At 28.7% G+C, this 14,916-nt stretch overlaps 3 protein-coding genes across 3 annotated transcripts in view; all 3 read left to right on the top strand.

Annotated features, from left to right (window-relative positions):
* The window catches only part of DDB_G0285063 (hypothetical protein), a gene marked incomplete at both ends in the record, with an annotated part of 11,761 nt that extends 1,300 nt beyond the window's left edge, over positions 1 to 10,461 (top strand). Inside the window, one exon of the mRNA XM_002649091.1 lies at positions 1 to 10,461. This exon is cut by the window's left edge and continues 240 nt beyond it. Coding sequence (XP_002649137.1) covers positions 1 to 10,461 — 10,461 coding nt within the window.
* Positions 10,462 to 10,821: 360 nt separating this feature from the next.
* On the top strand, positions 10,822 to 13,368 carry DDB_G0284967 (hypothetical protein; the record flags this gene model as incomplete). The annotated part of the gene is made up of 1 exon (XM_634868.1): positions 10,822 to 13,368. One exon carries the CDS (start codon positions 10,822 to 10,824, stop codon positions 13,366 to 13,368), a length of 2,547 nt encoding a protein of 848 aa, XP_639960.1.
* A 350-nt stretch (positions 13,369 to 13,718) lies between these two features.
* On the top strand, positions 13,719 to 14,635 carry DDB_G0284965 (hypothetical protein; the record flags this gene model as incomplete). Its single annotated transcript, XM_634867.1, has 2 exons — positions 13,719 to 13,762; positions 13,828 to 14,635. 2 exons carry the CDS (start codon positions 13,719 to 13,721, stop codon positions 14,633 to 14,635), a joined length of 852 nt encoding a protein of 283 aa, XP_639959.1.
* Positions 14,636 to 14,916: the final 281 nt, after the last annotated feature.

The following is a 14,916-nucleotide window of genomic DNA, read 5'->3' as shown; positions in this document are numbered from 1 at the left end:
GCAACACCATATGAGATTGCAAGCAAATTGATTCAAGATTATGGTATTCCAGAGGAGGATCAATACTTTGTACATTTTAGAATTGGTTTATTAAAGGGATTACCAAACTATGAATATAGAAAGAAATATATGCAATTGAGATTAGTAGCAACTAATACTCTCTATCATCAATCATTGATAAACTTTGCATCCAATTCAACAAACTACAACTTTGGAGGAACACAAGACACCGAATACTTGGGTGAATTGATGGAGTTATTAAAAAACTATACTATAGTTCCAGAACCAATTTTAGTAGCTAGCATCTATACTATGGCAGCATTGGCAAGTACCACACCAACCAGTAGTTTAACATTACTTTTACAAAGATCATTCTCATCGGGTTTCTTTTCAAGTGTAATTAGAAAATGTGTTGCAGTGATCACTGGTACCAGTCAAGATCCATTAATCACCGAGTCTTTCATTAATGCAATGTTTTATTTTGTATTCAAACTCTCAAATAAAGCTTTACTTCACGAGAACATTGTATTCCAATCATTACTTCCATTGATAAAGAATCATACAACCAATATATATCATCTTAGATTCCAAATCAATGCTCTTCAAATTATTCAATCACTTTTCTTGGTTAAATTAAATAATATTGAATTGTTTAGTGAACAAGGTTATCTTCAAGATCTAATTGCTTCAATATCAGAGGAAGTTGATTTCATCATAAATTATAAAAAACCTGAAGAGACTAAAGATGATTTAGTTGTTGAAAATACTTATTTTTCAAAGAAATCATCATCATCAACCAATATTAGTGATGAATCAAAGAAAAAGAAACCTTTAGTTCATAGTGGTAGTAGTAGTAATATTTTAAACAAAAAAGAAGATAAAGATTTATTGCAACTCACCACCAACACCAACACCATCACAACTTCAACCACTGAACAACAATTAATTGATTCAACAACCAAAAAAGAATATAAATTTGATGAAAATATTTTAAATGACGAATTTTATTTAAAACTTTTATACCATAAATCAACATTATTATTGGGATTGATGAATTGTTTATTACCAATTTCGGGTACAGCTGTAATACCAAGAGCATTATTGAATCAAATTGTTGATAGCCCAATCCATCAAGTTTTGAAATCAATTTTTTCACACTACGAATCATTTATACCAGCAATCATTGCCGATTGTTTCATTATTCCAACCAATTTAATTCAAAATGAACCAACTTGTTTCACTGCAATCAATAATACTGGTCTCATTGATATGATATTCGATTTCATTTTGAATAAAGAGATTCCTCACGAGATACTTTACATCATTCCAGAGACACTCAATGCATTTTGTTTAAACTCTGCTTTTAAAACCAAAGTTTCAGAAAGTGGTCTCATTAGAAAGTTTTTAAAAACCTTGGTTAATCCAAAGAATGTAAACTCTTTAAATATTCGTACATTAAATTCAATTGGAAATGGATTGGATGAATTGGTTAGACATCACCCAGAATTAAAAATTCCAACTATTAAAGAAATCATTTCATTATTGGATGATGTAATTGCAATGACTCCTCCAAAAGAACCAAAATCATCACCATCATCATCAACAGCTGCTTTGGAGAAATCAACTCACAATCAAATGTTTTTATTGATCAATAAATTTATTACATTATTCTTTTCAAATGGTGAACATGATAAGATTTTCATTCAAGAAGGTGGTTTAGAGAAATTATTAGATATCTACACTAGTTCTCAATTCATTTGTAAGGATCTCATGATTTTCAAATCTTTAAGTATCGATAATACTCCAACCGTACTCAGATCAATCATTAAGGTTTTAAATAATCATTTCACCACTTTGGATGTACTTTGTGAATGGAGAACCTCTAGAATCATTAGAGACTGGGTACCAGAGGAATTGGCTTGCCGTGACGATATTCAAAGTACAATCGATGTTATTAAATCATTGGTACTTATTCTCACTAGTTTAGTACGTGAAAATCCACCAGATATTCCACTTCCAGTTTTAGATGAATGGTCAAAAGAAGATGGACTCTCTGTTTATTCTTCACTTTGTGCACTTCAAAAAGCATTCTATTGGGAATTTTCTTGTGGTGAAAATTCAGTATTTTGTTTACCTAATCCATTAAATAAACCATCATCATCATCATCATCATCAACAACAACAACAACAACAACTAATGAATCACCAACAAACAAACATATTAGTTCATCATCATCATCATCATCATCATCAACAACATCATCAACTAATAATAATAATGAAACATCAAATAATGAAAATACAACAACAACAACAACAACAACAACAACAACAACAACAACAGCAACAACTACAACAACAGTAACTCAACCACCATTAGATTTAAATCTATTTTTAAATTCTAGTTTATTAACAAATTTAGAAGATTTATCAAGATACTTTTTTGAAACTATAAATTCATTAAACAAAAGGGATGGTTTAAATTATGAAACAAAGACAGAGTTATTAACAAAGAATATTTCAAAGAATTTAGTTGGTTGGATTCAATGGAAACCAGAGGAATCAGATCCATGCGCCAAAACACAATATTACGTTTACATTTCAAAGGTTTTAACAAATAATTCTACATTATTGTTCCCTCAATTAATCAATGGTTTATATGATGTTGGTTATTTTGATACATTCTTTGGTATATTGTCCGATTTAACTGATCGTTATATTGAATGCATACCCAATGGAAATTTAGATGCTTTCAAATATTCACAACCTTTAACTCAATGTGGTTCACTCTTACGTCAAGCCATTTTTCAATTAACCTCAAGTAAGAGTATGAACGGTGGAACATTGCCATCATTGAAATCAATCTCTGAAAAGATTATTCCAAATTTGGTATTCAATTTACAAAACTATTGGAACCATCCTCAACTTTCAGATCTTCCTTATGCCAAGAATTTATTAGATTGTGTACATGATGTTTTCCTCAAATATGATGGTGTTGCTCAACAACAAACACAACAACAACAAGATCCATCTAAAAAATCATCTATTCAATCTCCACCTTCTAGACCAACCTTTGTTCCAAATGAAAACTCTATAAATACCCTCATGGATATGGGTTTTATTAGAGAACATATTGAAACTGCCATGCAATCATTACAATCAAATAATGTTGATAATATTACCGATTGGATGTTAAGTAATCCATACATTCCAGAGGATGAAGAAAAGAAAGCCAAAGAAAAAGCAGAAAAAGCAGAAAAGGCAGAAAAAGAGAGATTAGAAAAGGAAAAAGCAGAAAAAGAAAAACAAAATTCAATTACTTCACTACTCAATGGTTTACGTCCAACCTTATTTGATCGTACTCTCTCCATTTTATTAAATGTAAAAGGTCATTCTTCAAATGAATTGGATTCTATTTTCAAAATGTTTCACTTTATTATAAAGGATGGTAACATTAGCGAAACAAAAGAAATCATTGCAAATCGTTTGATCCAAGAGGTCCAAACTCATTTGGTCGAAGAAAAACTTAAATTCTTTTCATTTAAAACAAAAAGTTTATTCTTTATAATTCAAAAATTAAATGAATCACCAGAAATTAGTGGTTTATTTGTTGAAAAAGGTTTATTAGCTTTGGTCATTAAAGTCATTTCAAATTTATTAAAAGATCATTTGGTTAGAAATGATGATTCAATTCAAATTTCTGTTACTCCTTTAGATTCTTCAACTACCACCACCACCACCACTACTACATCCACCAATGATGATAAAATATCAACTTCAACAACACCATCAAAACGACCTAAATCACCAACTACAACATCTGAATCAATTTTAATTTATTTGAATGGATTATTATCGATTACATATGACCTTTCAAAGAAACAATTGATTAAACCAACCAATAACTTTGATTTTGAGGCAGAAGAAAAGAAACTACAAAAACAACAAGAGGAAGAACAAGATAGATGTTCACCAACAGACACTACATTGATTGATATTTGTTTAGGATTATTGAAACCTTCACCAAGTATAATCGATGGATCATTATTGAAATTAATCTCTGAACTCACTAAAAACTATGCTATTGCAAACTATTTTATGAAGAATCAAGGTATGCTTCTCTTACAAGCCAAAAATACCAAGTCTTCAATGTTAAAAGAGAATACAATCTATGTGATCAATATTTTCAAACAGCTTTTGGATGATAATAAAACCGTTTACAACACTATGCAATCAAATATTCGTCATACAATTAATAATAAGGGTGTTTCAAAAGGTATTCCAACTAAAACTTTATTGGGTTTACTCTCTAAAGATGTTTCAAAGAATCCAATCACTTTTTTAAAGGCTTGTTCAGAAATTTGTCGTATTCATACCAATTCAAACTCTGTCTATTTGTCTGCACAAGCAAATGAAATCTTTGAAAAGAATGTTAGTTCTTGTGAATTAAAAGATTTTCCACATTTCCAACAACTCTCAAACTTTTTAATTAAATCATTATTAATTAAAGATGAAACACCAATTTCAACAACTTCATCTATATCTACTACTACCAACACCAACACCAACACCAACACCAACACCAACACCAACACCAACACCAACACCAACACCAACACCAACACCAACACCAACACCAACACCACCAATAATACACCAACACCAGCACAATTATCAAAAGAATTAAGAAAATCTTCATCTTTGAAAAGTATAACAAGTGTAGCAGCAGCATTGGCAGCCGATCAACAACTTCAAGATAAAACATCAAATATCTTGAGCAAAGCAAATATATTGAGGTTGTTAGAGGAATTATTAATTCAATACCCATTGTTCCAACAAACCATTTTAAATTATCAAGGTGTTAATTTGGTTCAATACGTTTTTGAACATTTCTTACCATGTACCTCATTGACTGCTGAAGAGAAAGCAAGTGGTGAATTATTTAATGCAACTCATCAAGCTGCTTCAAGATTCTTGGTTTCTTTGTGTTCAACCGAAGATGGTCGTGAAAAAGTTTTCTCTGCGATCGCTGAACATTTGAAATTATCAATCGCTGAATATTCATCACAAAATGTGGCCAACAAAAAGATACCATACAATAAGATGGTATCCATTAGTAATTTGGTTTCATTATTATTGAATTTCCCACCACATTCACTCTCAAGCGAATTCAATCAACTTATGATCAATAACGATATGATCAATATTTTATTGGAGTTATTAAATCTTGTTGACGTTGGTAGTTCACGTGCATCACAAATGATCAATTCATTATTACAAACTATTGGACACCTCACAAAATTCTCTTCACTTCCAAAACCAACCACAGAGGAAGATTCCACCAGAACCAATATGTTCCAACTTCCATATCAAGCATATGATGGTTTCTTTAGAGCCACCAGAGATTTCCAAACAAATGCCACCTCTTTCAATGGTGGTGGTCCACCTGGAACAATTGAATTCGATTCAGAATTTGAAAATGATATGCATCACTCCAATTCAATTGGTGTTGGTTCTCGTAGATTAGATTTCAGTTCCGATAGTGAAGATGAAGTCATTGAAATGGATGAAGATGACGAAGACGATGATGAAGATGATGACGATGAGGACGATAGTGATGGTGAAGATGGTGAAGACATTGAAATGGTTATTGAAAATGGTATGGATGGTCAAATTGATGATGCAATCATCAATGATGAACAAGATTCTGATGACGAAGAAGAGGAAGTTGAAAATACCAATGATAGTGATGGAAGTTCATCATCCTCTGAAGATGATCAAAATGATGTCGATGATGATGATGACGATGACGATGATGATGACGATGATGATGAAGAGGATGATGATAGTAACAATGAAGATAATCTACAAAGAGGAAGACAATTCGCTCAAATCGATCACATTAATCATATTCAACATCAAAATCATCATCACCACCCTCAACAACAACAACACCATCAACAACAACAACACCACCTCATCAATCATTTCCGTGGTGCTCATCAAAATTTCAATCCAATGATGGAACAAGCCTTCTTGGGTGGAGATCGTCGTCTTGCTATGCCACAAGGTGGTTCAGATGCAAATCTTAGAAATTGGATAGGTGAAAATGTTGAAAGAAATCTTTCAAATATTCTCGTTGCTCTTGGTCAAAATGAAGGTCGTATCGAGGATCTTATTAGATCCGATCCAGGTCAATTGACAAGAAACTTGGAAAGATTTGAACAAATGATAATGAATTTCGATCTTCGTTCCAATGCAAGATTGAGACTTGGTAGAGATGGAAATCTTTACTCCTTTGATTTCAATCGTTTAAAGAATGACACTGATGAATCAGTCGCCTATGCTCAATCATTTGAATTAATACTCATTAAAATTTTAACTACAATCACCAAAGAGGAAGAAGCAGCTCAAAAAGCAAAAGAAAAAGCTGAAAAAGAGAAATTAAAAGAAGAGTTGAGAGCAAAAGAAAAAGCTGAAAAAGAAAAATTAAAAGAATTAAAGAGACAACAAAAAGAAAAGGAAGAAAAAGAAAGAGCTGAAAAAGTTGAAATAACTACAACAGAGACAAAAATAGATTCAATAACAGATTCAATAGCAGCAACAACTACCACTTCACCAACAACAAATGATGTTTCAACTACTTCTACACCAACAACTCCAAAGACTGTTACAAACTCTCCTACAATTACAGCAGCAGTAAATGATCCATTACCAATCGAACCACTCACTATTGAACCTTTAGTTACAAGTCCACCAATTCAACAAAGTTCTACAGAAGTAAATACACCACTACCAACTACTACTTCTAATGAATCAACTAATAAGTCAACTAATGAGTCAACTACTACTACTACTTCTAATGAATCAACTAGTGAGTCAACTAATGAGTCAACTACTACCACTAATAATAATGAAAATGCACCACTTGAAGAATCTGGTACATCAACTTCATCAATCACCGAAACTACAAATTTACCACCAACTACTACAACTACAACCACCCCACCACCAGCAACTACAACAACAACTACATCACCAACAGTTGAATCTGAAGCATCAAGTTCAACAACTACAAGTTCAACAACCACCTCCTCCACCACCACTACTACCACATCAACTAATCCACCAACAACCCAAGCTCCACCAGCACCAATTAATGTTGATTTAGGTATTGATCCAACATTTTTAGCAGCATTACCAGCAGAATTAAGAGCAGAGGTATTGTCAACTCAATTGACATCAATTCACCAATCAAACACTGGTGATGGTCCAATTACAATCAATCCAGAGTTTTTAAGCGCTTTACCATTGGAGATTCAAAACGAAGTTTTAGAACAAGAAAGAATTATCTCTGAACGTAGGGCATCACAAGCAGCTAGAAATGTAGCAAGAGTATCAGTCAATCCAACAGATTTGGTTCAAGATATGGATAATGCATCTTTCCTTGCAACACTTCCACCAGATCTTAGAGAGGAGGTTTTAATGAGTCAACCAGAAGCATTCCTTCAAACCTTACCACCAGAACTTCACGCAGAAGCAGTAAGATTACGTGAAACACATCCACCAAGATTTGAGTTTAGATCAAGTATCCCTGATAGTTTCAATCGTATTCCATCACCACGTAGAATCCTCAAAGAGGTTGCAAAACCAAAGAAAGTCAATCAAGCTGGTAGTTTGGTTAAAAAAGAGAATTTATTAGCACTCATTAAAATCCTACACTTTGATCAATCCATCAATAGACAACAATTAAATAGTATTCTCGTTCAAATTTGCACATTTTCTGATAATCGTGAAGAGTTGTTATGTTATATCCTTCAAATTTTAACCGGTTACCAATCAATTGTTTCTCAACAACCCCAAAGAAAAACCGCTGAATCTGATAAATTCTCACCAATCACTGATCCATGTCACCCATTAATGAGATTCCGTATGTTTAGATCATTCGAAGTGACAAATCATCCACCATTATTGGTCGTTAAGAGATTATTGGATATTCTTCAAAGTTTAACCACAGGTAATAGTTTAACCGTCAATTGGATGTTAACTCCTCAACCAATCGTACCTTCCACTCAATCACAAAATAGTCATGGAAAAGAGAAAGATGATGGATCTGGTTCAACAAGTCCATCCCTCGAAAAGGCCTGTCCACTTTGGAAATTATGTGATGCATTGAATGATAAAAACATCTTTTCAAAATCTTTACTCCTTGAAAGATTGATCTCAATTCTCTTGTTGATTGTCGATTCTACAAGCACTGAAAAACCAAAGATTCCACTCATTCCAAGCCAACAAGTAGAAAGTTTAATCAATACATTGTTAGCTGGTAATCCAAAGATTGGTAGTTTGTTGGTTACCATTGCCGTTAGTTGTGATGAAAATAGACAAATCATCTTGGATCAATTAAATACAAATGCTAAAAGATTAACAAAAGATGTAATTAACAATTTGGAATCAATGAAACAGATCTTTAATGATACTGATGTATCACCTCAAAACTATCTTCCTTCTTCAACAAAAGAAAATAATTTCTTAAGAGTTTTACAAACTATTCAATCAATTTTAAATCCAAAGAAACCTGATCCAATTATTGAACAACAACAACAACAACAACAACAACAACAACAACAACAACAACAACAACAACAACAACAACAACAACAACAATCTCCATCTTCTACAGCTGCTAACTCAATCACTTCACCTGCAGCTTCTACAACTACACCTATAACAGAAAGTGCAACTACAGAAACTACACCAAGTACTACAACACCATCAACTTCAAATACTACACCAACCACCACCACTACAACAACTACAACAAACACAAAGAAAGAACAACCATCAATGACATTAGGAGAATACTTTTCAAATAATCATGAATTAGATATACTTTGGGGATCAATTAAATCATTCCTTACATTGTTTAGTTTAGAAAAGGAAGAAAAAGAACCAATAACCAAACTTAAACTTACAAGCAAAAAGAAAGCAGGATCCAATCCAATGAATTCATTATTATTACCATTGGTTGAAATTTATTTCCTTGTAAATTCTCCAACCTCTGAGATGTTATCATCCACTATGATTCCATCATCACCAAGTCTTGCAGGATTAAAACTTAGTTCATCAGTTGGTAATGGTTTGTCTGCAAGTACTAGCAATGGTAATTTGGCAGGAACTCCACCAATAATGGATTATAATACAAGTAGATTCTTTGAATTTGTAGAACAAAATAAACATTTGATCAATGATCTCGTTCGTCAAGATAATTCATTGTTATCGGAATCATTAGCAGTATTAATTAAAACTCCTAGATTCTTAGATTTTGATAATAAGAGAACTTACTTTAGAAACTACTTCCAATCAAAGAAAGAGAGATCAAGTACAATTCGTCTAAAAGTTCGTAGAAATCATATATTTGAGGACAGTTACAATCAACTTAGAATGCGTCCAGCCGAAGAACTCAAAGGTAAACTCAATATTCAATTCTCTGGTGAAGAAGGTCTTGATGCTGGTGGTTTATTACGTGAATGGTATCTCGTTTTATCAAGAGAGATGTTTAATCCTGGTTATGCTCTCTTTAAACAATCTGCCTCTGATAATGTAACTTTCCAACCAAATCCAGAATCTTACATCAATCCAGATCATTTATCTTACTTTAAATTCATTGGAAGAATCATTGGTAAGGCATTGTATGATGGTTTGATGCTGGATGCTTTCTTCACTAGAAGTTTCTATAAACATATGTTGGGTCTCACAATCAATGTTAGCGATATGGAGGCAATTGACCCAACTTATCATAAGAATCTTTTATGGATTCTTGATAATGATATCACCAATGTCATGGAACTCACATTTAGTACAGAGATCGATATTTTCGATTCCATGAAAGTTATCGAATTGAAACCAAATGGTGCAAACATTCCTGTCACTGAAGATAATAAATTAGAATATGTTCGTTTGGTTGCTTCCGTTAGAATGACAAACTCAATCAAGGATCAAATCAATAGCTTCTTAGAAGGTTTCCACGAACTCATTCCAAAATCATTGATTGGTATTTTCAATGAAATGGAGTTGGAATTATTGATCAGTGGTCTTCCAGAGATTGATATCGATGATCTTCGTGCAAACACTGAATATAGTGGTTACTCTTCCGATTCTCAACAAATCCTTTGGTTCTGGAATACTGTTTCAAACTTTTCAAATGAAGAAAAAGCTTCACTCTTACAATTTGTCACTGGTACAAGTAAAGTACCTTTGGAAGGTTTCAAAGCTTTAGGTGGTATGGGAGGCCCTCAAAAATTCCAAATTCATAGAATCAGAGGTAATGCTCACAGATTACCAACCGCTCACACATGTTTCAATCAATTGGATATACCAGAATATGAATCTCAAGAACAATTGAAAAAATTATTAAAAATTGCAATTGGTGAAGCTTCAGAAGGTTTTGGTTTTGTATAGATATATATTAAAAAAATAAAATAAAATAAAAAATAAAAAAAAAAAAATAAAATAAAAAATAAAAAAAAATAATTTTAAAAATACATAACTTTTTTTTTAAAAAAAAATTCAACAAATAAAATAAATTATACAAATAAAATAAATCTTTGAAAAAAAAAAAAAAACTAAAAACAAACAAGATATTGCATATGTATTAATTCAAATAATTTAATTATTAAATTTTTTTTTCAAAATATTTTATTCTTTGAAATGATTTTTTTTTTATTTTTATATTTTTTTTTTTTTTCACATATCTTTTTTTTTTTTTTGTTTTAATTTTTTTTGGTTTTTTTTTATTTTTTTTAATCAAAACAATAAAAAATGGAAAATAATATAAATGATAAATTATTTTTTAAGATTTTTAGAAATATATTTTTAAAACAAAATATTTTTAAATTTCTAAGAAATCGAGATATATTTTTAGGATTTTACAAATATGAAGATATTATATCATGTGAATGGTGTGTGCAATTTGAATATTATGAATTATTAAAAGATAAAATTCAAAGAGGAGAATATTTGGATTTTTCAAACTCAAGTGATACAATTTTTAGAAATAAATTAAGAAGACAATATGATAATGGTCGAATGATTGTAGTGAATAAATTTTCAATTTTTAATAAACAAATTTCAACTAAAGCTCAATGGAATTCTTCAAACTTTTATTATCACCTATTTAAAAACTATTCAAAATATTTCATAGATAATGGTAATATAATTCAATGTGAATATATTTCAATTGAATATGATAATGTCCAATGTTTGGAGGCATTAGTTACATGTCATAATCATTGTTTTTCATTGGATTCACTTTATAGATCCATTGAAATTGGGTCATATGATTGTGCTTTATTTATTTTCCAAGTTTTAAAGAGATCGGGAGCACTTGAAAAGCCAGCATCGTTATATAAAATTTGGAGTATGGTTTTATTTTCATCAAATAATAATAACACCAATATTTTAAATAAAAATGGTTTTTTGTTAAATGAAAGATTAAATTTTCTTTTAAATCAATGTAATTTAAATGTACCATTAAGTGAAGCAATTTATAAACAAAAATTTCAATTTCAATGTAAACCATATCATTTATTTGATATATTAGTTTATGATCAAACTTTATCAGTATTAATTGAATCTGTAAAATCAATTATTCATTTAAAAGAATTTTTAAAACCATATACAGATTCAATCTCTAAAAAATCTTTTAAATATAATAAATTTCATTCAACTGATAAAATTAAAAGTGATAATAAATTAAAAATAATTAAATATGAAAAAGATATAAATGAACTATTTAATGATAAAATTAATTTATTTAATTCACTTGATGAAATTAATATATTAACAAAATCATTTACAAAAGAACAATTAAATACATTGGTACTTGAATTCAATTCATCAAATGATAATAATATTAATTCTTTGGTTAAAAGATTTTATCAATTTATTTTACCATTTGTAGAATTTAAATCATCATATTTTAATGATAGTTTTTTATTTTATAAAATTAAATATGAATCTTATTATGGTGAAGAATTAGATTTAAGTTCAAAATTTCATCCATGTTTATTTGGTGTTTATGATTTTAATAAAATCAAAAATGAAGGTTTAAAAATGTTTGGTAAACTTCCAATTTTTTATTATTGTAAAAATGAAAGATCAAAACAAATTCAATTTATTAAAGATTTAATAAGTGATGTTAAAAAATTACAAAAATCAACAAGTTTAATAGAAAATTCAATTAATCAAATTTTATTAAATTTAATATTTGTAAATGATTTAGAATTGGTTAAACTTTTGCTAATAGATTCAAATATTGAATTTAAATTTACAAATGAACCACTTTCCATTGGTAGAATTTATAGATCTATAAATTCAACTGAAATGATTGATTTAATTATTAAGAATAAAACAATCTATTCAATAATTTGTACAAGAGGTAATAATGTAAATTTTTCATTGGTTAATACATTAATTCAAGATGGTAAATCTGAACTATTGAAACATTTGAAATTATTACAACCAAATATCTACTATGTTAGTATTAAAGATTTGGTTCATAAAGGAAATTATTCAGAAATTTCAATGGATGTTATTAAATTCATCTATGATAATATCGATGATTTCGATTATGATTCAATGAATATTTGGCATTTTACTCCAAGTACTCATGGTTATCAATTCACTAATTTAAATGATTTTAAATATATACTTGAGCGTACTCCTTCAAATGTAAACTATCTATATAATAATTATAATCAATGGGATTCTGTTGGAATTTTCTCATACATTTTCAATCACAGACCTTTTGATATTGAAAGTGGAAGATGTAATATAATGAATCCAAAGTATAATATTCTTTTCAATTATCTTAGATTAAAACAAACCAATGGAATTGATCATATTTCATTACCCCAATTTTTAGGCTCATCAAAAGATTTCAATGATTTTTATTTAATCACAAGTTTAGAAATTGGTTTATATGGTAATTTGTGGTTTGCTGATTTAATTATAAAATCATTTGATGAAGGTAAAATGAGTCGACATTTACCTTTTTACCTTTTAAAATTTATTAGTATTTATGGTCAACTAAATGTTTTTAAACATTTACAATCAAATTACCAAACAATGATTTATAATTTATTTAGAGAAAGAAATGATTCTCGTGATGTTACTTCTAATACCATTTTTTTCACCTCTGTGCAAATGGGTCATATTGATTTGGTTTTAGAATTTTTCAAAAATCCATTCTTTAAAACATTACCAAAAATTACAAATTATCAATCTTTCCTTTTAAACAGTTCATCTGTCACTTTAAATAATGTTTTTTTATTAAATTATTTTAAACTTTATAAACCAAATAGTTAATTTGTATAAAAAAAAACATTATAATTATAATTAACCACCAACTAGTTGGTGGGGCTAAAAATAAATAAAAAAAATTTGTGAAATTCATTTTCTAATTACCACCCACAACTCACAACCCACACCCACAATCAAAAATACATTATTATGTTATTATTATTTTTATTATTGTTTTTTTATTTTTTTATTCCTTTTTTTATTTTTTTTTTTTATTTTTTTTTTTTTTATTAAATATTATTTTATAAAATTATTTTTATTATTATTATTATTACTATTATTATTATTATTATTATTATTATTATTATTATTATTATTATTATTATTATTATATAATTATTATTCAAAATTTTAAAATGAGAAAAATAAATTTTGATAGTTCATCAAGAAATAATGAAATGTAAGAAAAAAAAAAAAAAAATTTAACAGTAAATATATTTTTATTAATTTATAATAATTTATTAGACCACAAATAGTTTATGATAATAAAACTAGAGAAAAATTTGAATTTGTTTCTTACAACGGAGGGTGTAATATTAATTTAAAAAGATCAGATGGGTCCTTATTTCATCCGTCAGCAAAAAATCAATCAAGATTTAGTTTCTATGTAAGTGATAATGAAAATTATCATGACTCAAAAGAAATAGAAATTCAAAGTCAATTGAAAAATGAAAAGATAAGAAATAAAAAAGAAATTAAAGAAATAAAACACCATTATTTAGATAAAATAAATAAATTAATACAAGATTGTGAAAATGAAAAATTAACAAACCAAATCCTCAAAAATCAATTGGAAATTGAAAAAAAGCAAATTGAATATTTAAAACAAAAAATGGAAAAAGATGAACTTTTACCATTTAAAAAATTTGAAAATGAAATTGAAATTAAAAAATTAGAAAATGATAAACTTTTAAATCAAATTAAACAAATTGAAATCCAAAATAATAGAAAGCTATATCAAATTAAACAAAATGGAAAAGATAAAAGTGAAAGAGAAAAAGAAAAACTGGAAAAAATAGCAAATGAAAAAAGAACTGAACAAACCTATGTAATTGAATCAGAAAATAAAATAATTGAAAAAGAGATGATTGAAAGAGAAAAATTGAAACATGAAAATCAAAAACAAGAAATTGAAAGAAAGAAAATAGAAACACTGCCAATTGAACAAAATGAAGAAAGAGAAAGACAACTTGAAAAAGCAAAAAGAGAAAAACTTGATTGGGTGAGACATATAGAAAAACAAATATTAAAGATAGAAAGAAGAAACAATTAAAAGTGAAAATAAAAAAAAATGAAATAGAAGAATTAAAAAGAAAATTAGAGAGAATGGAATGTGAGAAATAATTAAATAAAATCCAACAACAACAACAACAACAACAACAATAAAAGGTTTGGTAAACCCAATTTTATAAAAAACAATACCCAATATTCAAAAACAATTATAACTCAATACCAAATTGTATTAGATCTCAAAGCCCACCTCCATTTTCAATTAATTCTCAAAACCTTATCAAAAACCATAAACCTCCTCCAAAAACACCAATTTCCAACTCA

Source organism: Dictyostelium discoideum (genome assembly GCF_000004695.1).
Source record: "Dictyostelium discoideum AX4 chromosome 4 chromosome, whole genome shotgun sequence".
Classification (NCBI taxonomy): domain Eukaryota; phylum Evosea; class Eumycetozoa; order Dictyosteliales; family Dictyosteliaceae; genus Dictyostelium; species Dictyostelium discoideum.
This window is presented reverse-complemented; position numbering and strand designations above follow the sequence as displayed.